This window comes from Pagrus pagrus, assembly GCF_965226575.1.
Source record: "Pagrus pagrus genome assembly, chromosome: 19".
NCBI lineage: Eukaryota > Metazoa > Chordata > Actinopteri > Spariformes > Sparidae > Pagrus > Pagrus pagrus.
Genome location: NC_140203.1, coordinates 17,961,177 through 17,988,758, shown reverse-complemented (window position 1 = coordinate 17,988,758; position 27,582 = coordinate 17,961,177). Strand labels below are relative to the sequence as shown.

At 40.5% G+C, this 27,582-nt stretch overlaps 1 protein-coding gene across 1 annotated transcript in view; it reads right to left on the bottom strand.

Annotated features, from left to right (window-relative positions):
• Window positions 1-27,582, bottom strand: part of epha5 (EPH receptor A5) — a 75,155-nt gene that overhangs the window by 26,851 nt on the left and 20,722 nt on the right. Inside the window, exons 4-9 of the mRNA XM_084382951.1 lie at window positions 12,978-13,133; window positions 12,521-12,859; window positions 2,857-2,981; window positions 1,211-1,300; window positions 1,045-1,114; window positions 795-897 (exon numbers count right to left, since the gene is read on the bottom strand). Coding sequence (XP_084239077.1) covers window positions 795-897; window positions 1,045-1,114; window positions 1,211-1,300; window positions 2,857-2,981; window positions 12,521-12,859; window positions 12,978-13,133 — 883 coding nt within the window. The remainder of the gene's footprint in view (window positions 1-794; window positions 898-1,044; window positions 1,115-1,210; window positions 1,301-2,856; window positions 2,982-12,520; window positions 12,860-12,977; window positions 13,134-27,582) is intronic.

Below are 27,582 nucleotides of genomic sequence, written 5' to 3'. Positions count from 1 at the left end.
AGCAAACAAAATGAGTAAAGTTTACTCTCATCATCCGATAACATCGCTTAGTCCAAAGATGAGAGGATAAGGGATGTCACTCCAAACAGCCACGATTCCCACATCAATGCCTACATGAACATCACAGGAGTATTACACTACTATTCAGAATTTGACAATATTCCAATTTTAATATGGGTCATGGAAAACGCATATTCCTTTTGGATACTCTGAATTTGGCCTCCGAACAAGCACTTGCCTGTTAAGACAATTGGGATATGCCAATATTATTTGAGGCAAGACATTGATACAAGGCATTCAGAATATGCGTCTCACTTGGGTCTTTACTGAAGGTTGGCATGCGTGAGGCAAACAGCCTCTAGCGTTGGTCATTACGTAGTAGTGTTGTCAAAAATATTAATTTATCAAAAAAAATTGATTTTGAATATTTGAAATGATTTCAATACTGATGGAAGGAGAGACTACCTACTTTTAAACACTATGAAAGACTTTAAAGTAAGTAACAGTGACAGTCAGAAGCAAAGTTTTGATTGGTGGAGCTCCCTTTATACATGCTCTACCATCTCAGTGTTACTGAACATTTCACATAATGATTACAATAACACAACACTAATAATGCAACGTATTACTATGTATAACATCATGAAGTCATGTGTGCATGTGCAGATATCTCACCCATGGGAGAAAAATGTGTTCTGGCATACAGTATGTACCTGCCATGCTCACACGTGCACAGTATATGAATGCTTTCCTGGCTGTGTTTATGTTTCTCCTGCTGTGTATTTAAGTCTTACCGTCCACTGAGCAGGAATCCAGCAACTACTGCCAGTAGGACCAGAGCCAGCGTGATGGCCACCGCCACTATCCAAGCCTGGGCTCGCTCGCTGGTGGCTGTTACTGTCGAAGAAAGAAAAGGTGGGGTTAGACAGAAACACACCTGTGTCTGTTGAAGCAGCCTCTTAAAGCAAGTGGGCGTCTCGTGCAAGTTGAACTTTATTCTGCAGTCATGATCACTCTATTTCACTCCCTGTGTGGTATACTCACAGTAAGGGCTGGTCGCGAATTCAAAACGTCTGCTAAATGCGCCATAGCCTGCTGAGGTCCTGGCTCGCACCTGCAATGCATCATATCCAAATATATCACATCCACACTAAATATCACATCATATTCTTTTTGACACATTATTATTTATTAACGCCACATGTTTGACCTGGAAGATGTAGACTGAAGAGGGCTTCAGGCCTTCCACCTCCATCTCAGTCTCCTTGGACTTTATGATAGTGTAACTGGAGTCCTGCTCCTGCAGTAGGAGAAAAAAGGCGAGGGGGTTATCGTAATTCACACACGTGCCTCACATACATTATTATTTGTTGTTGCAGTAATTATCCTCCGTGTCATCCTGCCTACACTTTTTTTTTTCCTATTCTCCGGCTCATTTTGATGGCCGAGCCACCTGTGGTATGTGTGTGAGTGCATGTGTGGAAGGATCAGTTTCCCAACTGTAACCACATCAGGTTTTAACAAAGCTAAATGCCCCCTCCATTAGCCGTAGAAGCCATTAGCTAACCACTGACCACAGACCCTGATCTGCTCTCCTGTGTACCTTTATTCTGACCTTGCCAGAAAATGAGACATCAGAGGATGAAAGAGGAAGAAAAGGAGGAAGGGCACGGGAACAATGATCTGAATACAAGCATCGAATTGCTGAAGTCCAGCTTCACAAAAAAACCCTCGTAGCTTTAGTGCTGTCACATCAAAGACTCTTTTTGACAGAAAGCTTTTCTCAGTGGCCACTTCAGTAAAAAAATACTTCAGCGTATATTCAGCTGTATCTCTGAGGGCCATTTTGAACAATGTTGCAAATGTAACAAATAAATGTGTTTAACACAGGACTGTTACACAGTAAAAATCCATTGATATTTGGGGCATTTTTTTTTTAGCATCATAGCATTCTCAAATGCATAAAACATAGGTTTTCAGTCATTTTAAAAAACATCTTCACTCTCAATCAGATTATATACATATATATACATACACATATAGTATATGTACATCCTGCGGCACTGGTTTCAGGTCAATGCAAATACTGTATGCTTGTGTATGATTATATCAATTTGTTTTCAGATGAAAATGGAATCGTCAATAAAGAAAAGTCTTTAAATTAGCATCAATATGTGTCAACTTGGAAATGGACTTCATAATAAAAAGTTTGCATGCATAATTTCACAGTTTCCAAAACAACCAATTATAAACTTCCCAAATGATAAAGCTAAATTATCTGTAGCTGCTGCATAAACTGTCTATCAAACACACACGAGCGTAAGAGTGAATGCAAAATCAAAACCTCTGCGACAGGCTAGGAAGCTAAAGGTACCGTGTGTAAAAACTGGCCAAACAGGGGGCACCATATCACAGGAGCACCTTTTGACTGTAACTGCCGTTAGCTAGCTAGCCTGGTTAGCTGTGAAGCTAGTGGTTCAGACTGGGGGCTGGGAGCACCAGAGGAGTGTTGTTTACACATCTTGCACAGGAATATTGGACTGGGACAGGTCACGGCTAACTGTGTGAGCCCATTCTCTTTTACACCACCTTTTTCCACTGCCAGCTGCCAGTCCCGTCCGCTAGCTGCACGCCTATCTGAGCTAACCAGCTAGCAGCAGCTGTAATTAGCAGCAGTTGGTGCTTTCTCTGGTGATATACTGTTGCCTATTTGATTAGAGTTCAATATATGGCCAATTCTTACATATTGCACCTTTAAGAGAGGTACTCAGAAGTCACAGATGGACAGAGACACTTTGCTTTTTTATGAGGAAGCAAACAAAAAGAGCAATATATATATATATATATAGAGTTTACCTTTTCAAAATACTTGATCTCGTATTCCAGAATGATGCCGTTGGGGCGATCAGGCTCTGCCCAAGAAAGGGCGATGCTGCTCTTCCCTGTGAGACCTTTCCTCACCACACTCACTGGGGAGGGAGCTGCATGCACACAAAGATATAAAGACACAGTAAGATTTCAAGCACATTTATTTGCTTGGGCAGAAAAAAAACAGTAGTTTCTTATGATGCAACCCAGTGCATCTCTTTAAATCCAGTTATTAGCATGACTGATAGACAGTGATTCAACACAAGGAAAAAATGGTGCCAAAAGTGTACAAAAACAGTGGGGTGCCATCATCATCTATAAGACTGTCGTCTTCTGATGACACCTCACCCTTTGAGGTTTACATGCGCACAGCTAATTGTAATGTTCGCTGAGATTGTTGAACGTTTGACACGTTTAACTGAAGATGTAACATCATAGAACACACTCACAATAACATGAACAAAGATGATTTTTTAATTTGTCACATAGTAATGTACATCCGTCGTCATACTGGGTTAGCGTCACATTTTCCCCAGAGTTTCATCTTTGGAATTCAAGATTGTTAGTTACCAAAGTCCCTCGGAGGTTATTTGGCACAGTCCAGTGAGCTTTAACTCAACCACTGAAATTATTTTGTGGTTCCAAAGCAGCTCTGCCTCTGAAAAAAATGTTTGCAATCTGGCAACAAGGTGCACCTGCGCCTCATTAAACTTTCCTTTTATATCTCGCTTTTCAGGAGATTCTGGCAGAAGAGCCCTTGACGTCAACTATGACTCCACACATCTGGCACAGAGCGTTTGGTATACCAAGTTTGGCACTTCTCAAAAGATAGTACATATGGTCTACAAGTGATATATGAGATGTACATCTACATTTTCACATGAGAATTGCCTATGTTCTTAAGCAGTTGGCTTTTTTCACATGTAGATTAGACTTTCCAGATGTTAAACCAGTGCCTTCAAAACTTTCTTTGGTTTTACAATGCATGTCTTTCTGTTTTGATTTTGGCTCTTTGCACAGTTTCAATTTCCATGGCATTTTTTTTTTTTCCCTTTCGTGATTTATTCTGTAAGTTCTGAAGTGAGTGTGAGTTTGCATCAATCACTGAGCCATCCTGTTGTAACCTGAACTGTTGGCCCATCTCTCTGAGGGACAGTTGAAGAGTCTCTGACACATAAAGAGCTTTTCACCAGGCAAAATGCTCCCTCAGGCCACATCCTGATAGTGTGTGTGTGTGTGTGTGTGTGTGTGTGTGAGTGTGTGTGTGTGTGTGTGTACGTGAAAGCCTCTACTGCAAATACTAAACACCGTTTAGGTTTCAATAGCCTCAGCAGAACTCCACGGGGAATAAATCATGGCTACAAACATAGTAACTGTATCCTGAGTGGATGGTCGCACAGAAGTGTTATCTGCAACATCTTAAAAGCCTGAAACCAGAAACCGAATCACACATACACACTCGATGCTTAAATGGAATAAATGCTGGGATGCCGTGATGAGATAGTGGGCTTCTTTTCCCAGCAGCTTAACTGGTAACAATACACCCAAATCTAAGTATAAATCCTCCAGAAATGGGTGCAGTTTAGCCTGCTATATTTAATCAAAAGTTGAATAGAGGGTGTCATGTGGGGGCGGACAGAGTGTAAAGCCCTCTCGGATACATACTTTTGCTTTTGGGTTTTGGATATAAATAGAGCTGATGTGAAATTACACATGATAATACATGAATTAGAATTTTTTTAAATAATTGATTCATCTGTGAAAGGTTTTTTCCATGTGTCAGAAATGACAAGAAAATAGTTAAGATTCTGTCATTTGACTGCAGGACCACCAGTCAACTACTGGCTATGTTTGCCAGATGCACAGTTTGCATTTGTATTTGTTTAGTGTAATTATCTTCATTTGTATTATACTGTTTATACAGTCATTATTATCCTTGCACGGTTTTTACCTTACTCTCAATCACCCTGCATTGTTTGACTGTCAGTTACTCACAACGATGGCCTCCAGCACAATCTGCTTTTGCATTTTCTGATACATTTAAGTTAAAGGTGCACTATGTGGTTTGGGGGAACACATTTTAATCAGACTGATTTTGTATGTCTAAACAAACTAATTAAAAAGACTCGGATTTTCACGGCTGCATAAAGAAACTGACCTTAAAGGACAACACCATTTCATACTGTTTTACTTTGTTTATATTGGGCGGACCCTGCCATTTTTTTCTAGTTTCCAACAGTCTTCTGAGGACCCTATCTTCCTCCGAGAACAGCTTGTTTCTGCAGTTACGGAATAAATAAATATTTGTATTATTTCCTCATTAATATTGTCTCCTCCAAAACTACACAGTGCCCCTTTAATGTATCTAATTTATATCATCCGAGTGATAATTACTCTACACTGCTTTTACTTTTTAATCACCTTGCTTTTGTTATACCTACAGTATAATTTTGACCTACTTGAGTGTTGAGTGCTACTTTATACTTCAATTCAACTACGTTTTGGAGGCAAACATTGTTCTTATTACTCCACTACATTTATTAAATAACTTTAGTCCCAAGTTACTTTGCAGGTTACATGGTACATCAGAGCCAAAGTAGTACATTTAATATCAGATACCTTTTTCTCAAGTACTATTTATATGGATGACTTTCACTTTCACCAAAGTAACATTTTAATACAATATCTTTACGTTTACTTCAGTATGACTTTTGGGTACCTTTTAACAATGCTGCTCTATACAGATCGTCAGATTGTCGATCGCATTTTACACCCAAGTTCTTCTGTTTATATTTAGAGCACATTTTCAAACACAAATGTGTCATCAGATAATTTGTGCCATGTCTTTTTGCAGCCCTTCCCTTTTCACCAGCGCAGACGCACTCAGATGTCCATAAATAACACCCAAAGCAGCATTTTAGTCAACAGATGCACCTTTCTGCACAATGTGTCACCTTTTAGTGCCATGATTTGCCGTCTGTGACTAAACAAACAAGTGTTTCACAATCTGACATATCTGAGAAACGCCAAAGCAGCGAGAGAATGGGAGGTGATGGAAGGAAAGGGAAGGGGTGCTAAAGGAGGAGGAGGAGGAGGAGGAGGAGGAAGGGATGGTTGACAAGCGAGTGGGTTGACAAAATGGTAAAAAAGAAAGCGAGAGATGGAGAAGAGAGAGACGTGGTGAAAAAGTGTAGACAGGCTCCCAGCAGCACATTCATTTTAGCAACAAGGAAGACGTTGGAATCACACTTCCTGGTTAAAACACTTCCAGAGCGTGTTAGATCTGCTAATGAGCACCTAAACTACGGGAAGGCAGGCCACAAATGAACATGAACTTCTGGCATGTCCCCTATAATTTACATCTGCGGTGCCACTTTTGTGTTTTTTCATCAATCTGAAGCTGAAGCTATTCACTGGACGAGTGCAGCCCTCCAGTGTAACAAGTCTGGCCTGAGATAAGAGCAGCGTTATCACAATGCAGAGCATGAGCCTCTCGGACCTCTATCTGTCTGGAGCATCACCGAAATCAATACAGACCATCAAATATCTGGTTTATTATCCTTTAACTACCCTCAGAGAATGGCAGGAAGACGGATCCACAGTCAGAATGAAGGAGAGATGGAGACACAGAGATAGATGGCTTTCTTAAGGTTGTAAAGAAGCCAAGCTGCTCTCGTCTATTCTGTTGGCAATTTAACCCCCTGCCCACCTCCTTTATCTCACGCAACTCTTATTTTTTCATACATCTGCAACGGTGACAGCCATTTGGCAGCGTAGAACCAATCCGTCACACGCGATATAGCCCTCCTATCATTTCTCAGTGACATTTCGGTCACTTAGGAATTCATGAAAGTCGTAACAAGTACACAACAAGGTGTTGATCATAAACTGATGTCCCCCAGCTCGTGTCTGGCTGCAGACCTTTGTTGTATGTCGTCACCCAACTCTCTCCCCTGTCATCTCTCCACGGTCGTCTGACTAACAACCACATTAAATTCATAATAAAATGTTCAAGGGACTACTAAATGTACAAACTCAACCAGCCAAAAGGCAGTCTTCTTATAGAGTGAAAGTAAAAGATGTCAGGTTTGAGGTAAGTAAATAATAATAATATCAACAGAGGCTAAATTCCATACAATTCAAAAAGACCAATGTAAAAACTAGAAAATGCATTTCCTGCTGAAGGTGCAGTGTGACTGCAATGTATGCATTTGGATGGATACAGTGCCCAACAAGCTGCTCAGTGGCGCACAAAGCCAAAAATGTCTACTTCCCGGCTCAAAAAATTATCCTGATCTTCCCCTATGTGGGGCCCTTAGAGCGTGGGCTCTCAAGACTTTTGCTTGTCAAGTCTTCAGATTTAGCCCCTGACTAACTGGAATAGGGATACAAATATTTAACCGTGCGGCTCTTCTAGTATTTTCAAATGTTCCCTGACTGAAAATGACACATAAAAACATTTATCCACCGTTTTACAGTGGCTTCTTTCACTGTGTGAGACTGTTGGAAAGTGTTTTCCGGCCCCAGTGCATCACGTGGCGTTGTAATTACACTGTTTGGCCACTATGTAAATCTGCTTAAAAGTCACCCAAGGGCTTGTTTCAGGACCATGATACTTAAATAGTCTTGAACCAGGGTTATTAGCATCTATACTCAATGGACGACGTCCCTCAACCCCAAAATAAAGCCAATACACTTCCTGCAAACTTTTCTTCTACCAACTGTGACGGCCCATCCATATGTCATCTTTAACCTCTTTCACTCCAACCTTGTTCTGGAGATCAACACGTAACCAAATTAAAATGGCTGCAACCTCTTCCGCCCTGTAACTATATGCATAAATAAAGTTTTGAAGAAAACAAAATATGACAATTCTGTGTGTTTTTTTCATGAGAGGATTAGGGGCAGATCTCCAAAAAGGACATTTGTGGAATGTAGAAATATTCAAATACGTTTTCGTATTACTTCCATTTCCATAGACCATACATATGTATACCAATGTGCATAACTGTAAAAACCATCATCAATGCAAAAGACCGAGCATCTGGCACCACTTTTAGGCATCTCTATCGAAGGCTACGTTTAAAATGCACTTAAATGGATGCTACTTTGTAAACACAAGGTTAATCCTCCCCTACTCTGAGTTCACTTCATTTCAGTTTCAATGCAAACACTCCAGTGACCTCACTACTTTTCACATCTACACCTAGAACAAAAGTAAGACACATGGGCAGAGCACCGGGCTGTGTGCACTTATTTTTTACCACCCACAAGGTAATGCATCACGATTCAGTTGATTAATGGCCTACAACAGTAAAAACAATGTATGGGAGCATTTAGCGTGCAGATACCACACAGCGCTCCCACACTGTGAACAACAGGAAAAAACAAATAACCAGAAATAAAAACATAATGGAGCTGAGCTACAACAGAGGCTCATTTAATGTGCACATGAAGCTCATTGGCTAACAAAAGCCTGCATTGTCTGTGATTATTGACTATTGACTAATAGCCAATTACATGTAAAAGCTTCTTTGTTCTCATGATTATTCTATTGTGTCGAATGAACAGCTTGTTGATTAACGCCACAAAGGCCATCACGGCTTTATACATATAAAACATGACCAAATATCAAACATACAGACACTTGGAAGCTCAATTGGGCTGCAGGAATAGTTCTGCACTGGTTGACTTCTTCTTTTGAAATTAATTTCTACAATTTAATAGCGCTTGCTAGCTAGCTACCTTATCAAAGCTATGTACTGGTGTGAAAGGCAACATCAAAGCAGCTGCGAAGAATATGACTTGCATTTTTAAAAGTGTTAAGCTGCACCAGACCTCTGACTGTTTTTGAATGCGTACAAGCACTTAAAGTCCACCCTTCAGTCTTTCTCCTCTCCATCCTTTTATTTCCCCTTTTCTTCACAGTGTCTCACAGTCTCACCTTTTCTCACCTGTCCCCCTCCACCTCTACCTCCGTCCTGTCATTCTGTCCTTGTCTTTCCACCTCCACCTCCTGCCTTTCACCTCTCCTCCTCACGAGCACCAACACTTTATTATTCAGCAGGGCTTCACAGGGACACTGTGAAATCACCTATTTCACGGATGCCTTATCAAGTGTGACACTTCCCACACATCAAACGGCAGATCCTCTGACGCTTCCTCTCAGTCTCTGTCTGAGTGTCCCTGTGGCCCCCCACCTCTCGGTACTTTTGTATCTGTGTCTTGTTTTAGCCTCTTTAACCCTCACAAGCAGAGGCACAGTCAAAATACACAAGCACAACACACACAAAACAGACGAATAGAATAGAATGCTGATCAAAATGCTCATTGGGTAATTACATCTGTGATAGCGAGGTGAGGCTGGATCAGAGTATATTTAACTGTTCATTACAGTTACTAGAGGATTCAAATGATTGTTCTGCTTACTTTGGGAAAGCCTCTAGCACAAATCCCTCCATTGGTTGGATTAGTCCTGACCATGCTGCAAGTGAAGACATCACTGATGGGTTTGGTTAAAGATGCTGCAGAGCGTCTAGCAATGATGCTGGACATGGTCAAAGGTGAAGTGCACTACAAACTTTCAAGAAGAAACAATTAAGCATCCGGGGGGTGGGACAGGGTACAGCCAGAAGATATCTGGATGATAGCAATCTTCCTCTTCTGTATGCTGGTCATTGTTTACAGTCTGATTAGCATCTTGACAAGCCCAGACAGCATTTTGACTAATCTCTATAAACAGATATGCATATGAATGCATATACTGTACATTTTAAACCAGAGTACAAAGCATACCTCCGCCAAAGCCCAACAATCCAATCCAATTAAACCTTATCCAGAATCAAATGAAACATATTTAAATCGGCTAGATACAGATTTTTTATTTGGATCTGCATCAAATTGTACTCACTCATAGATACCAGCCAACTAAATATGCCTGATTTTTTTTTTTTTAAATCAAGATCCATGCATTATTCCCTGAGAAATTAAAGATAGTGTCAAAAAAAGGCCTATCTCGGCAATTCCTGAATTAATCCCTTTATCCGAATCCAAAAGTTAATGGGGTCTATTCTGGACTGAGAGTCATCCTCCGTCCAAGTTTGTGGAGTACTTTTTGTGAAATCCTGGTCACAAACCAACCAACGGACAAACCTGGACAAAAAACATAACCTCTCTGGCGGTGGGAAAATGCTAATGAGAAGCTAAATCATCATCAGACGACAGCTGAAGGGTTCTGAGACTGCATTTCCACAAATGCGTTCCTCCTCTTTTGATCTCCACACAGACTGTTCACCTGCATGCAACTCAAGCCTGCTCGAATGTGATTGGTCCACACTACACCGACTACAAAAGGACACCAGAAAGCTTCTGATGCCAAAATCCTGTCCCTTGCCTACAGTCTTACATTCAAATTCAGATGTAATTCACAAAGACAACGGACCTATTCACATTAAGTAGTTGCTCCTCGCGACCCCTCATCACATGTTGCATATTTCTCATTTTCACATGCTTTCATTTGCATACATTTGTGAGCCTAGAGAGGTCGAACACTTCCGGTAGTGAACCAGAAATAATTGAATACAGTGTGTGTTTTCCCTCCTTCTTATTTTGTTACTCATCATCACACTCATCTTGTGACCTGAGGTCCCATCCCCGCAATTTGGGAACCACTTACTAAGAAAATGAAGAGATCTGGATGTGATAGTTTGGCGCACCGATGGATCTGATTCATGAGATTCATACAAAGTGTACAGTTATGCGTAAACCATCTGTACCTTCTGTTAAATTAGGCCAGAGGTAAGACACATTTTACTGAATTTACTCCGCAAGAGAGCATATTTACAGTAGAGTTAACTGTAAATGGCTCATCTGATCACTTTAAGTATTTGCTTGTGAGCACACATGTTGGCACATATGCTCTGCAATCTGTATTCCAGATATTTGGAGCAGCCAAACAGCACTATTGGTACAGCTGTTCATAATCTGTCATCCTTCCACAGCTTCCAGTGTATTATCCTGTGTTTGTTTTGTGCTTATTGGTGCATTATCTCCTGCAACACCCTGACTTAAAATTTTGAATCAATAGCTATCTTTTTCTGTACTGTTGTTTTTATTTCATTTTAATTGTTTTCACTAAAGTTTAATCTTACATCTACATGTATTCTTTTTGTGTGCACTGTCAGCCACCGTTTCAAATATATACAGCTAATTGGTCTCATAAGTATGTTCATCTAATATCAACAGAAAAATAAACAGGCCGTTGCCACATTCATGCCAGAGAGCAGCACATTTCCTCTATCTGTGGCTCCGCCAGCCATGTGTAATCTAACGTAATCCCTAATCTCCATTTGGTCCAGTGACTGGCTAACTTTAATCCAGCTAAAACTCCAATAAACTGAATGTGGCGGTTGTGCAGTCTGGTGTAATCCACTCAGTCCGCTGACAGCCACAGTGACAACACAGTGAGAGGACCGTCAGTGCTCTCGACTGCCATGCCTGCCTCTCTCTCTCTCATACTGTATCCACCCTACTACTGCTATTACCTAATATTACCAGACTGCCGATGTAGCATCTGTTCAACAAACACACTCCTTCAAAACAAGGTTTTTTCTCTAGCCTTCCCTTCAGATGGAAGCTTAATATTTTTCCTCATTTCATTACACCGTGCACTACCCATTTCATTACAAGCAAATAAAATAAAGTACACGAGCACATACCTCCTGTAAACATAAAAATGGGCTCCCAAAGCAGAATTTTAATCTCCATTTAAAAAGGAAAAACCAACAAAGCTTCGAATATTTACAGCTATGGGGAGCAGTTGGATTCTTTCATTGCCCGTTATTAGAGTGGTCTTTTATGTTTGGCCACTGTGCCGCTCACTTTAGTGTTATTGGTTTAGGACCTTGCTCAGACATGCTTTATAATTGCACAGATTTTCTAAGCTGCTCTGGCAGCGCAGATAATAAAGTATCCCCAGCAGCTACAAGTGCAAAACATTACACCAGCTGAAGTTTACTTGTCAGCTCAGAGTTGATCAATAATCACGCTCCCCAGACTAAATTTAACATGTAAACTTGCAAGTCACCATCAGCCTGATTCATCATTGTTGATAGGCATGCAGAATAACACCTGCTACCACACAAGAAAACCCCCACGCACAGGCAGCCTGCAATTCAAGAGCTTTCATTATGCCACCGATTCCTCCAGCAAATCTTGTTGATGAAATGCCCTGCCTAATTGAGGGGACCAAGCTGCTTTTTCAATGACAAATCTGGATGCAAAAGCGAAAAAGAAAAAGCTTTCCACTGTGCAATGTTCGCTCGTTCACTGCAGGGATGGCGCACGAGGGAGAATTAATACGCCGACAGATTTGTTGGACAAATACTGTGATAATTTGATCATCTGGTGTTTTTGTTATCAAACCCAGATAGTCACGCCAGGAATCCGACACACAGGTTGGACTGTGGCAGTCCCAATAAAGGAGGAAAATAAAGAATCATGACAAAATGGTGATGGCTTCTTTTGGAAGAAAGTTTAAATACTGGGGGAGAAAAAACAGGCCAGCTGTGGTGCTGATTGGAGAAATCCTGTGGAGGCTGCAATTGCCAAAAAAGCAAGCATTGACATTTGTGACAGATCTGGCGCAACATACCTGCCTGATTGGTCGTCACATTAAGTGACACATACTGCTTTGCATGGTCTTTGGCCAGCTCTGACACCCCGTTGACAGCCTCCAGCAGGAAGCTGTAGTTGGTGTGTGACTGCAGGTCGGCCACCATCACTGAGGTGTTTGTAAGGCCGACGCGGCGTGGCAAGAAGCGCACGTTCGGCCCGCATTCTTCCAAGCCCCTTCCGTCTGGAAGAACTCGTCTGCACAGGATGTTGTAGCGCACGTCCTTCCTGCCGCCTGTTTCCATGGGCACGGACCACTCCAGGAAGACGCTGGTCTCATTGACATTGGAGATAGCGTTGCGTGGGGCAGAGGGAGGGCCTGAAAGAGATGGAAGCAACATCTGTAATCTCACATTATCTTCAAGAACAAAAGCACATTGGCAAAAACTGTAAAGATGAGTAGTACAATCAAATGTATCATATGCAAATATCCTCACGTGTGCAGGCCATATTGGGAGGGTCGGAGTCAATCTTGTAGTATCCGTCCTCACAACTGCAAGCAGTGGCTCCCGTCTGCCTCGCCATACTGTGGGGCGGACACTTACTACAGGCCAAAGACTCCAGCAGCGAGCGGTAAAACCCCACTTTGCACACTGAAAGACGAGGAGGAGGGGGGTGAGAGGACACCAGGGGTGTTTGGGGTTGGATAAAGAAGAGATGAGATGATAAGAGTAGACATAGGGATGGGAAAGGGGTCATGGGGGGAGAGGTAAAATAAAAAAAAGTGGTGGAGAGAAAAAGCAGGGCATGGTTAGTTCCTTAGGAAAACGAAAAAATGAGGTCAGCATCAAAACGGTAGGAAAAAAAGATTCCCTGGGTGGTTGTGGTTGTTTTGCGGATCCTCATCAATGATGCTACTGTAGTTGGAATTAAAAGAAGCATTTGTCACCTAGTTTTTGTTGTCACATTTGCATTTTTTTTCTTTGTTCCTTTTGATTTCTTCTTCTATCCCTCAAGGGATTATTTCTTTTATCCAACCTGTGCACCCTGCCCTTTTTGTCATTTTTATTATCTTAACCGACAAAGTTTATTTTTCTTGCTCTAAGGGGGATTTCCTTCCCTCCCTTTCCTTTCTATAATTTCTTTATTTAATCTAATCCTTTTCACCAGGAGATTTTGCTTACCCGGTGGACATTTCTCCCCCCTAAGTACTTGCGCATGCGCTTAACAGCAGTTAACGCAATGTCTGACTTTACATTCATGTACAAAACTGCTCCTGTTACGATGTCCTAGAAGCTTCTTGTTGGCAGCGCACAGTCTATATCGTTCAGGTCAATATTTACGACATTATAAATTAAACATTACATGTGTTGAAATTACATCTTGATGTCGACCACATCAAGGTGCAATATATAAGAATTGGCCAACTGTTGAATTCATACTGCAAACAAATAGGGGGCAGCACATCATCACAGTAAATGCTAGCTGCTGCTAACTGGAGCTACCATTAGTTTGTTAGCTTAGTTAGCTGTGCAGCTAGTTTGACTACAGGGAGGAGTTTATACCACTAGCACAGGAGCTTTGGACTGTTGGGAGAAAGAGGTTTTCAAGCCCAGGGCTAGCTGTTTAGCATGCTAATTTCATTAGATATCTCTGCAACACAGTACATAGACGACTTTGACATAATGTCAACACCGTCACTTCTTCACATTTTGTTGATAATTTTATATAATTTTGTCTTAAACCTTCAAACTGCATATCACCCAGTTTTCTACTAGAAATCATCACTGAAATCTTGGTCGGTGCTTACTGAGTACAATCTTTTACCAACAATCACATGTAGGCATAATAATATATAGATTTATATACTATCATTGGATGGTGTCAGGCTAACGTGAAACAATCTTCAGATGTTTTTTTAATATGGTCGATTAATAGCTCATCAAACCCCTCCAAATCTGTACCGTACAGTGGGGACTTTCCTTCTTTATCATTGTCAGAAGAATTTGCTCACAATAATGTAGCCACCCAGCCACATATGTGAAACATATACAAATACAATAAGCACAGAAACACACATCATCTCTTTTCCTCCCACACAAACAAACAGTCTGATGGCTGATCTAAGTGGGGCAGGTAGACAGCAGGGTGACACACTCAGAATGTTAACAGGCAAGAATACATCAACAACCTTTGTCGCCATGGCTGCGCCCTCAAGCCAACCAATCACCGACTTATCACGGCATCGTTTGCCTTCTTGATTTTTGCTGTTGCAAACAGACGGATACAAATACACACAAGCGGTAGAGGATGAAACACTAATGGGATATTTGACTTTTGATAAGAAAGTCCATAGATTACTGTACCTGTAGTTATTGTGTAAATGACAAATTTCTGTTTCTTTATCACTGAGGAGAGGAGAGGATGCCAGAGAGGAGTACAATAGACCAAAGAGAGTGTTTGTCCTCCAAGGACTTGAAGGTTAGGAGCCATTATCCTCAACCATTGTTTCTCAATGTGGCTGTTGTGGAGCCCATTCAGGCTCCAACTGTGATTAAGAACTACATAATTAAACTTCAGGTGAGACGACAAGAGGAGAAAGAATATGAGGAGAGAAATACGGGAGGGTAAACAGGAAATGAGATAAGAAAAGGGAAGAGAAGAGAAGAGAAGAGAAGAGGAAGAAAGCCGAGTTTACAACGGGAGATGAGGAGCGAAAAGAGGAGAGAGGTTGAGACAAAGGAGGAGTGGAGGGGAAGATTTGTGTGTGTGTGTGTGTGTGTGTGTGGGTGTGCGGTGTGTATGTGTGTCTAAGGCATTAGGCGGCAGTGGCTCTGATTCCCCTTGACGGAACCTTGGTCCATTGTCATGGAACATTAGGCCTGAAAAATCCTCCCTCTGCCCTGGATCGCTCTTGTGTCTCACCTCTGAGACACACACACACACACACACACACATGCACAGACACACACACACCATCGTCTTTGTGTCATTTGTGGACACCAGACCAGAACATGCATACTGGGGACCACCATTTCTGAAGGGGTTGTACAGCAATGGAAAAAAAAAAATTATAATAATTAGGCAGAATCCTGGAGCACACACACACACACACACGCACAGACACACACATCTTTGTTTTTGTGTCATTTGTTGAAACCGGACAAGAAGATGCATACTGGGAACCACCATTTCTGGGGGTTGTACTGCACTAAAAAAAAAGCCCCCAAAAAAAAGAAAGAAACCAGGCAGAGTCTTGGAGGACACACACACACACACACACACACATGCTGGAAGCCTTTCATTAAATGTATTTGGCATGTAGGATGCCACACATACCCTAATTATGAGTCGTGGCTCAAGACTTTGCTTTTGAGGCATTCACACACTGGCCTAGTTTTCAATGAGCTGATAGTAATACATCGAGTAATTCATGCTCACCGGAGCACAGACATTGATATTTGCCTTTAGGGTTTATTTTATTCAGACGTGAAAAGATGCTTTATTTTTGCCATCCTTAAAGTTTTTGTCCTGTTTCGTTAAAGGGCTAAATGCAAAGAGCTGGGTCCGGACCTATTGTACTGATGGACAGGGCTGGGCTTCAAATAATATCACAATATTTTAAGGCTAAATCATGATACAAGTAAATATCAATATTTTGAAACTTCATCAAAAGCACTTTGTAAATAAAGACTGGATGACAAAATTAAATATCCAAAAACCTCAATACTGATATTGCGAAAATATTGTAGGGACGAAATATTAACACAATTACATTTTTGATAAATAGTCATCAGTAATGTGGATATAATGAGTAAGTATTACAAGTACTTACTGAGCAGAACAGTCTGGTAATTTCAGAAAATTACGTCACTTTACTGTAATGCAGCCTTAACAACCAGGAAAAGAACACTGCCATATAAGGATATAACAATGCCCAAAATCTAAGATTACAACATAATATCCATGACAAATGTACATTTTGTATTATTATTTACTTCAATTCATGTGTTACAGTCTACAACCTTATCACATTCTACACAAGTATGTATGAGCGCGTGTGTGTGATGAGGGATGAGGCATTCAGGGTAGTAGGACACACCTGATCCTTTGTCTGCCTCAGCCCCGTTGCCACACACACATTTATGGTTGCATACAGATTTATTGCCATAGTCTGGTGTCTGGCTCTCCTTGACTTCATCCTCCAGACCTCCATGGTCAAATCAATAAAAATGGGATGGCAGCTCATTTCACATATACAGACACATGGGCACACACGAACAGTGAAGTAGAATAAAGAGGAGTAGTTAGAATGAAGCAAGAAAAGGCGCTGATGAATAAATAATCTTGCGCATATTAAAGATTTGAGATAGTATGCTCAGATATTATGCCAGTATAACCATGATTATCTTTATTTATTTATATATTCTTTTTTTTTGGTGCCAAGCTCTCACCGCCTGGTGTGTCTGTGCTGAACTCCCTAAAGATCACCTGCCAATCAAACAGTATGCTGTGGGCACAGTGGGATACTAATGGCTCCTTACGTGGATTTCCTGTTGATCAAGATTTGAGGGGTTTTTTTCTTTTTCTTTTGGCCACAGTGTCTGTAAGCTGTCACTGCTGATGGAAACTACATTTTTTAAAATGTACTCTACACTCACCAGGAAGATAGATTTGCTGGAAAATAGATACAAAGATAAAAGCCGGCAGATAGATGCAGATAGACATTTCCTGATGTGTTGACAAAGATTACCTGACGTGTTCTGATTAAAATAAAGTACTGCATTTCTTTCCCCCTGGAAAAAGTTGAAAATGATTGTCAGAATGATATAAACATTTGCAATTAAAATGTGCAAATTGGTGTGAAAAAAAAAAAAATCCACTGCATGCCACTTCAATGAAAGTCAATTCCAACTGACTAACAAGCACCAACAGAGTGTATGGTAAGGTATTTATAATCATTAATTCTAGCTCATTTCCATTTACGATAAATAGATTATCCATGCCCTACAGGGAAAGTGAACGCACAACAAATGTGGAAATTATCTTAAGGCATGTATTGTGAAATTTGACATGATGGCTTGAATGCAAATGACTAGTTATGTCAAGCTCCATTTTTGACTGTTTCGGCTTAATTATGTGTGGAAGGTTTTACCACATGCAGGGGAAAGGGGTCATAAAAGTCATGGCATCCAGCTGAAGGCTGAAACTGGGATAAATTAAAATGCCACAGAGAGTGAATAAGAACATGCATGTCCTTCATGCGTGTGAAGGGTAAAGTCGTTGGTGTGGCTGTCAGGACGAGACCAGAAGACATGCACGTTGACTAAATGTCCTTTAAAGGGCAACTGGATGACTCTACATGTGACTTTGTGGTTACTGCTTTAATTCAAACTGTAGTTACTATCTACTAATACCATAGTGAACTCATGGTTTTTACTACAAATGACAGATCCATGCTCTTATACACATGCAATGATTTGAAGACACTTTATACTTTGTGTATTAAATAGCTATTTTGCATGGCTTTATGGACGGTAGCTTTTCTCTGGAGCCATCATCATGTCTAAATTTTCATACCTGTCCATTTCATTTGTTCCTGACTGAATACCTGCAGCACTAATGACTTCCCATCTTGGGATGCAAGATACTGGATTTTTGATAAGTTGATATTTTCTGACTTGTTTTGGCCAATTTGCAGATGCAATAATTTTTTTCCACATAATTGCAAGAACATCTCCGGGTTATAGAATTAACATGTTAGACATTATTACACATTCACAAGGCAAAATAATCTCATCATCTTATCTCATCTTATTCATTTTAGGCTGATGCCAGTATTTCATTTTACAGCCATTATGGGCTGATACTGGTTTTGCCTATAATACTGTGTATCCCTATTATCATCAGCCTCTGCTGTATTTTGTGCTACTTTAGCAAATGTTTGCATTTTCACACTCTACACCAAGGAGTGAGCATTGGAAACCTTACCTGCTAAAAATCACCACATAAGCACAGTAGTATGGTAGCGTGCTGATGTTAGCAGTTAGCTAATTGAAGCCATAATGGAGCCACTAGTGTGGCTATAGACTCTTAGTCCTACTTTAAAAGATTAAACAATGAACTGTAACCTTTTCCTCCCAAGAAATAGAGCTAAATATGGAGCACATACTGTCTGGTCAAATATGACCTCTTCGTGGCAAATCTGAATGTTCCCCAACCTCCATCTTTGGTTAGTTTCTTTGGTATTCATCTTATTAGATGTCCTACAATGAAACGTCTCCAGATGCAAGGGCATGCAGGCTGTTAGAGGTTTGGAGGTGCTTTAAGTGCCTTGAAGAGGCACACCCACTCACACATACATCTATATATCCGAACACACACAATTCCTGTGGTGAGATTAGTTATGGTCATGGCTGGCTGACTGAAATGGCTCATTCCTCTTTGTGAAAGCATTCTGAATAGACGGCGTTGGTGGTAGTCGGTTGTGTGCACGTGTGTGTGTGTGTGTCGCCCTTGGGCAAGCTGTCTTTCTGATGCCACGCAGCTCTTAATGCACAGCACAAAGGGTAATAGGTAATTAATATGCAATACACACTAATGTGCCTGTATGAGATTGTGTGTGTGAGTCTGCGTGTGTGAGGTTAATACGTAATTAATATGCATCACACACTGGCATCCCAGGCAATTAAGGATCCAGTGGTGTCCGTGATGCTTCTTAACGAGCGTCCTCTTTAATTGGAAACATTTCATTGTAAACATGTTGATTTATATGACTGGCTGTCGTTTGGTGGGATTAGAGGGAGTAAACGATTAAGGCGAGTACATAGAGACGTACTCGAAGAGGGTATAAAACACAACTTAAAGTTAAAGAACCCGTACTGTGTATCAGCAGCACATTAGCTCTAAATTCGTTTATGTGGCTAAAGGCACGCTATGGATCCAAATATCAAAATACGGCCCTAAAATGCAAATATTCAAATAAAACAAATAAACAAAAATCAAAGGTAAATATTCACAAACATTCTGTAGACATGATTACTGCCAGTAGCAGCTGGTTAGCTGGCCAACTGATATATGAACTGTAAACTTCATCATTAAAATAGTAGTAGTAATAAAATTCATGCTTTCAAAATACAGAAGCTTTTCCATTCAAATGAACTCAAAGTATCAAAAACAGTCATTATGCATGTATTGTTATGTATTAATTTAATTCATGATGATTGGCTTTTTACTTATTCAGTTACATGTAAGCAACATTTAGGTTAACTGGCTAAAAAAGGGGCCAATTTAAACCATTTATATACTGTTGGGTAGTCTAATCTATTGTAATGTGTCATATCATAAGCTTGTCTTGGTTGTGCATAGAAAATGGGCCTCCGCAGGGTAATTGCAACCATAGCTGTCCAATAGCGGTTGAGTAAGAAGCACAATATGTTGTCTGAATAAAATGCAGTATAGAACCAATTACAGTAACTTCCTGGTATAAAACCCTGGCATTACGCACTAGCTTACATACAATTTAATTGCCTTCATCATTTTGTTTGAAAGTATATAAATCTTGTTCAACTATTGTTGGTACCGGGATGTTAAGAAGACTCGGTATATATGTACAAAGCAGCATAAAATGGATATACCCTAGAAAAGTGTACGTACTTCAAAACTGTACTTAATTACACTGATTTACATCTGATTTTACTGCTTAAATAACTATACTTAGCACAGAACTCCACAATCTGACAAAATAAGAGCAAAAAGCCAAATGGCTCCCATTGTTTGTTGTACGTGACATCCACTTGTATTTCTATCTTTCCTGAAAGTCTTCCAACTGTACACAGGTTCAGTGGGATTGACATAAAAGTAAACTTTTGCAGAAGGAACACAGAAATGGTAAGGCTGAACTTCAATACAATGCCTGTGTTGTCAACAGATACTATTGTGAGCTAATAAACCAGGCCCGGAAACACAGTAAATATCCTGTTCCTGTATTTGTCCCACAGCGAGCTACTGGCCTAAGGAACATAAACACAGCGTGTGTGTGCCTATTTGTGTGTGTGTACGAATGAGGGTGTCATGCCTTCACAAGTTATTATTGTTGTATTACTGCGTCTGTGTGCTTGTGTTAGTGCCGAGGCCCGCTCATATTTGTGTGTGCCTGTGTGTGAACACAAACAAAGGCCAGATGATAATACCATAATAATATACAATCAAGTCAATGGGGTTTTCCTGTCTGCTGGATGGCAGAAAAGGTCATTGTTCAGCACCCATTTATTCTCACAATCAGGCTACTAACAGAAACCAAGAGGTCGAGCAGGTCAAGATAGCTTTCAAACATAACCAATTTATTGCCTCAGTCAAAGTCAGGTGGGCAAGATTAAAAATGACCAATGCATCATAATGATAAATCAGGTGTCAAGTTATGCTGACCAGATGTGTTTGAAAATAATTGAACAACGACACCAGACTATATTACTCTTTCAGCATTTAGCTGACACTCATTTACTTGAAAAAAATTGACTCCCCGGCAACGAAACTGCAAACACAAATTGTAAGCCCGTGTACAAGGGTCAGGATCTCAGTGCCATTAAAATTCTCCTGAGACATGTGATCTCAGCAAAACATGAAAGGCTGTCAGATCAGACATATGTACATGAGAAATGTGTGTGCATGAAATTGGCTGTAGATTGAAGAACATTTTTGACCCATTTAAATTTTAATGCAGAATATTTGTGTGTGTGTGAGCACATTTCTGTGTATCCAGATACGCATGCGTTGAGTGTCCTACCCTGAATTCACCAGATGCATGCTGATAAACTATTGCATGTACTTTGGTCCCATTCTACAATTGTTTTTTGGATTACAAATGTATTGCCAGGACCAATATTGGATATCTTCTGCAAAGACTGTATATTTTCAAATTTACTGAAAGCAGGAGAGCACAGAGTTTAGGACCTACTAGGGCTGTTAGGCTTAGGCATCAAAACGACCTTGGTTAGGTTTAGGCACTTGCTTAGGGTAAGCAATGTACTGTAAGTGACGTGATTCAAGTCAAGTAATGTACGTGACACCACAACATAACTTAAAAACAATTACTCTTGACTCTTGGTCACAAATGGGACACAAACCCTCTGGAGGGACGGTCCTGTGATTTGATAATTCACTTACTTTAGGTAATTTTCCCTTTTACCGAATAAATACTGAAACGAGAGATCTTACTTTTCACAAAACTGCCTGCAAAAATGAATCCAGCTTTTTCCTAAAGTTAGGAACGTGCTGGTGAGAAAATATTCATATCTGCATTGCAAACAGCACTGAGACAAAAAAAAAATTCAGCTCCATCCCTCTCTAATCCTGTGATGTTTACCAGCATGTATTTCATCTTCACCAATCATTTATTTCTAGTCTAGAGGGTACAAGAAACAATAATGTAAAAAAAAATGTGTAACTGCTGTGAAACCGTCATTGTTTTGTAAACTGTATAATTTGGGAAACTCCTCACCTGACCTACATGCATCAGAAGTGTTCATAACTACCAGTCCAACCAGCCCTACAAGCCACTGCTGACTGGGACTCTGGAGACGACGAGGCTTTCATGGAAAGAAGCTGGCCCTGCTGAATGAGGCATTTTATTAATATTTCACAAACTGCAGGAGTGTGTGTGTGTGTGTCTATGTGTGTGTGCTCTTGTATTTACATCTTTGTGAGGACACTGGGGCTGGCCCACATTTCCTTTAAGAGGTGTTTAAAGGGTTTAGACTTGGTTTTAGGGACACAGTTAGGTTTAGGTTAAGGTCAGGGCAAATGAGGTTAGGCACCTAGCAATGTCTGTTATGGTTGTGGTGTGCTAATTAAGCTCCTCACAGCTATAGAGAAACCATGTGAATGTGTGTGCACGTTAGCAGGGGGAAGGGTAAAAGGGAGGAAGCACTTCTGGGAAAGTCAGTTTACCCAACAAGCACTCAGGAAGCACTTTAGTTGTCATGACAGCATCACCACGTTGAGATGATGGGGTGATGTAGAGGGGTTGGGCATTAAGATGGAGGAGAGAGAGGGAGAGATGCAGGAGCAGAGCACAGAGAGAGAAAGTGTAGTGAAAGAAGCCAGTGGCTGCTTCCAATTGAACGGGATCTAAAAAGATGAATGGCAACTCTTTCAGCCATAAATCCAGTCGATTCATATTTCAGGAGGTGATGGAATCAAAAAGGCTTCCTGCCACATGCAGATTTCTGCACCATCATTCACCGAGCCGTTCTGTCTCTCGAGCAACTCGGGGACGACAGAACTTCTATATTTCCAAAGGTTATTGAATACTTTTTAACTGAAATGAACGTTGCAATAGATACACAGCAGGAAATATCTGACTTGTGATGCCACTGGATCTTCCAGGTCCAACGAGTTCTGATCCAAAGGTTAGGCTGCACACTTGCATGTCTGATTTTAAAATATGGAGGCATATAATGTAGATAAGATTATTGTTAAAAATCCAATTAGTGGGAAAGTTGATTTTTGAGTCTCAATCCCAACTCAAAAACTGACGTTTTAGGGCAGGTCGGCCGCCATCCCAAAGTGTGAGTATTTGACGAGGTGGGAAGGAGAGTCAGAAATCAACTTTCTTACTGTTTGGACCTTTAAATGAGAAGAATAAATATTTAAACCAGGTTGATTTGTTTATGGTTCACATTCATTAATTGAATGTTTATAGAGGTAAAAGAAAATAAACCGATTTACTACTAGTTGGAAGGAAGCCTGGGAGATGCAGCATTTTATCAGAATTTTATAGATACTGTTTACTTTTATATTTTCATGTTTTATATTTTAATTTGGTTTTCTTTTGGCTTAGGGCTGCAACCAATGATTTTTGTCATTGTCGATTAATTTGTTGATTATTTTTTCATTTAACTGATTAGTTGTTTGGTCTATAAAATGTCAGCAAATGGTGGTAAATGTCGATTAGTCTTTTCCCAAAGCACCACCTCAAATGTATTAAAGTATTCACAGTTAAGAATCTCCAACTCAGACCAATTTATTATTCAAGTAGCTGGCGATTGATTTAATAAAATATATAGCAATAGTTGCAGCTGTATTTTATATGGCTCATCATATTGGAATAGCAGATGCTTCGCATGATCATGCGTGTATCTCTGTTATTCAAGTGACTGTAATACCCTTGTCACCACAACTTCAACCACAAGCCCCACACTGCAAGTGTGAGCCGCATGTTAGCTATCCCATAGTTCCCCAGAGGGATACAGCAGAAAGCTTCCTCACATTACTACGTCAGTGAGACAGTTTCATATGGCAGCACCACCACCGTGACCAGATTGAGTTTGACATATGCCGCAGTGACGTCTGACAGGCAGGAAAACATAGAGGAACATCAGGGGAGCCCTGGCACTGAAACAAAGTATTGTCGAGGGAAATCCAGCTCTACCCATGACACACTTAGACGACGCCCGCTCAATGAAACGCTCTGTGGTTTTCTTATTCTACCAGTAAGCGCCTCTTTATCTTTCCATGTAATTCTTTCATTTGATGATACCAAAAGTCGTCCTCGTTTTCATTTGTATTCCTCATCTGCCGTCATCCCTTTCCCTCTTCTCTGCCTACCCTCCCCCAATTTCCCCTCATCTCTTCCCCCAACTTCACTGCCCATCTCTTACACCTCCGAGCCTTTTTTTTTTCTTCTGTCATGTGAATTCAGTGCAGCCTGAATCCGAACATCACAAAGCTGTCAATCCCATGGATCCATTCAGACTTCATTTCATCCTCCTATTCAACTCTTATCCTTATCATTCCAACGTTCCCGTCAGTCCTCATTTCCAACATCCAATTTAGTCCATCTTTTATTATTCCAACATCCAATTCTGTCCTTACTCCATCATTCCAGTATGCCATTGAGCTCTTTAACTATCATTACAACACTTCACTCAGCTCATGCAATTATTCCATCATTCCAGGAAGCTTTATTCAAGCGGACAACCTTTAACGTAATCACTACTCTTTATTTAGCCCTTATTCCCTTGGCAACCTTACTTCAACCCAAAATTCCATCATTCATCATTCCTTTGCCCCTTTTCTCTACCCTTTGTCATAATGATTTATATAGGTATGGTTTTACTGTTGGATGCACTGTTAATGTTACAACTTTATTGTTTACTGTGTGAAGTGCAAGTGCAAACAACCTGACCAATATCAGGATAGTGTGCCATGCAAATCCAGGTTTCCGATCAGTGGGGGCCATAGTGCTTGTGCATCTTCAACTCATTTGGCTCGGTTGCTGGCTGAATACGAAAAATATGATAAAATATGTATGAAAAGATTTAATGATATGATGTAATCATACTGAACTGAAATCAAAGTTCGGTTAAAGTGTTGCCATTATGGTGATCAGATGGAAATGCTAAATCCAGCAGAAGTTTACATGCAGCCTTGGCAGCGAGACTTCTTCCTTAAAAGGGACAGTCCCACCAGATCAAAAATATTTTTTTTTTTTGTTGCCTGTAGTGCTATTTATCCATTTAGATTATTTTGATGTGAGTTGCTTGGTTTTGGAGCCACCGGCCATTGAGATGCCTACCTTCTCTTGGATATAATGGAACTAGATGGCACTCTGCTTGTGGTCTTCAAAGGTCCCAAAAACTCCCACACTGTTACGAGCACAGATTTGTACATGTGTCCTTCTGCACGGGGATATGATGTCATCTAGTAGAAATGGGTTCTGTGGATTATTTTGAGTAACTGAAATGTGACTGCCATCTAGTTCCATTATATTCGTAGGTAGGCAGACATCTCTTCGGAAGATATCTCCAAAACTTGGCAACTCACACATGAAAAAAATATGTAGTTTTGATTTTGGGGTGAACTGGCCCTTCAACTGCTGAGATAACCCATCTAGTAAATAAAATAAAATGATCAAGAACAATGTATAAAATCATATAAATAACCATGTTTCTCATGTTCCATATCAACATCATATCTGAATTTGATTCAAACCATTTAGCTCTTCATTCAGCTCTTATTCCATGAACCCAACACTCGGTTCATTATTCCAATGTCCTATTCAGCCATTATACCCACATTTCTTCTCGCACTCATTCAGCCCAAGTCACATCTGCAGGGCTGAACTCAATCTACAACCCCCTCCCTCCATCCTTCTCATCTATCTCTTCATCCATCTGCCCACTTCTATCCTCAGTTATCCTCCCTCTATCACCGCTGAAACAACACTCATCCATCTCTCTGCCCTCACACCCTGCGGTGAGAAATCTTCAATTTATCTTGTGTCCCTTGTTTTGCCATCACTTCTCTCCGTAATCCTTCGGTCTGTCTATCCATCCATCTAGCCCTCGGATGTACTCTCCTCCTCCTCGCCCGTTCCCTCTCTTCAGTGTGACAGTGCTGCAGGCTATTACCAATTATCCCAGCTAAAGTTGTGCCTACATCTATACATCTTCCACAACCACATACAATATCCTTAGATGTCATCTGACACGATATAATCTCTGGCGTGACAAGAATGGATCACCACATGCTTTATATGCACATACAATTACTTCCTATGCATCATTTGCTCATGATATGCTGATACTTAAAGGTGCGATATGTAAAAAATGGCAAATAGGGGGCAGTATATCATTAGAGTAATCGCCAACTACTGCAAACTGTAGCTGTCGTGAGCTAGTGGTTCAGACTGGGAATGTTATTACGAGACTAGAGCTAGTTAGCATATATCAGCATATATCTCTGCAACACAGTACATAGACATCTTCCACATAATGTCAGACCTGATTTTTTCACACTGAATTTCATTTAACTGTTAATTTTTTTTTATTTAGACTATGAAAATATTACATGAGCATTTGAATCCTACTGTAGGCTGTCATCTAAATATACAACAAAAAAGACGAATACATTGATCGATCCGAGAAGCTGGACAATAGCCAGACAAAGAGATGTACTTTTAAAAGAGATGTATGTGTGTATGTGTGTGTGGGTGAGACAAAGAGGGGGGAAGCAAAAAAAGGTTGAGTTAGACTGCTGATAGGGAAAGATGGACAGATATTTAAAGAGGGGAAGGAGAGGGAAGTGGAGTTAGAGGCGGTGGCTGGAGTGTAAAAGACAGGAGAGAACTAATGTTGGTGGAAACAATAAAGAGGAGAAAGAGGAAGGCAGTGAATGATGGGCAGTCACAGAAAGATAAAATGAGAGAAAGAGCGAGGATAAAAGGACAAACAAGGGTGTGAAAGATGGGGAAATGAGAAACTGAGGTACAGAAAGAAAGCAAAGGATTCAGACGGAAAGAAGCAGAGATGTGAGAATGAGCAACAGAAAGAGAGGAAGATAAAGACAAAGGAGAGGAGAAAGAGCTGTCCGTAACGAGTTCTGTCCTACATTCACAAAGGCGGTGTTAAATCATGCTCTACTAGGCAGCACACACAGCCAATACAGCCAGGATCCACACACACACTTACACATTTTTTCTCACATACACACACACTGTACCTGCAACCCACGGATTCACAGTCAACAGTAAGACTTAAAGCACCAAGTGAAAAGGCTGAACAGGCTGTGAAATACAATTTGGTTATTAACAATGCTGCATGTTTTTTTTTGTGTTTTTTTTTTAAAAAGGAGACATATGTTCATTTTTTAGGTTCATAATTTTATTTTGGGTTACTACTAGAGTAGCTTTTCATGCTTTAATGCTCAAAAATAAATTAGTTTTCTCACACTGTTAACGCTTTGTCTCTTTTAGCTCCTGTCTCTTTAAGGCCCTCCCTCCCGAATACATAGTCAGCTCTGATTGGTTAGCTCACACATGCCTGACCCAGCACTGCTAACAACAACAACACAGCAGCTGTGCTATATCAGTTCCTGCCTGCCAAACTAGCGGTGAGGCATGAATTATGCAAATGTATGACATGGTGACGTAGTGTGATGTCACAAAGTCATGGAATTAAAGGTGGGACTCCTGACGAGGCATTACAGGAGCAGTGTTTTCTGTGGGACAGAGGAGGTGCAGACTTTGACCTTTTCAATGCTCAAGATTTTTTACATGCATAGGAACATACTGTATATAAAACACTAAAGGAAAGGAAAATA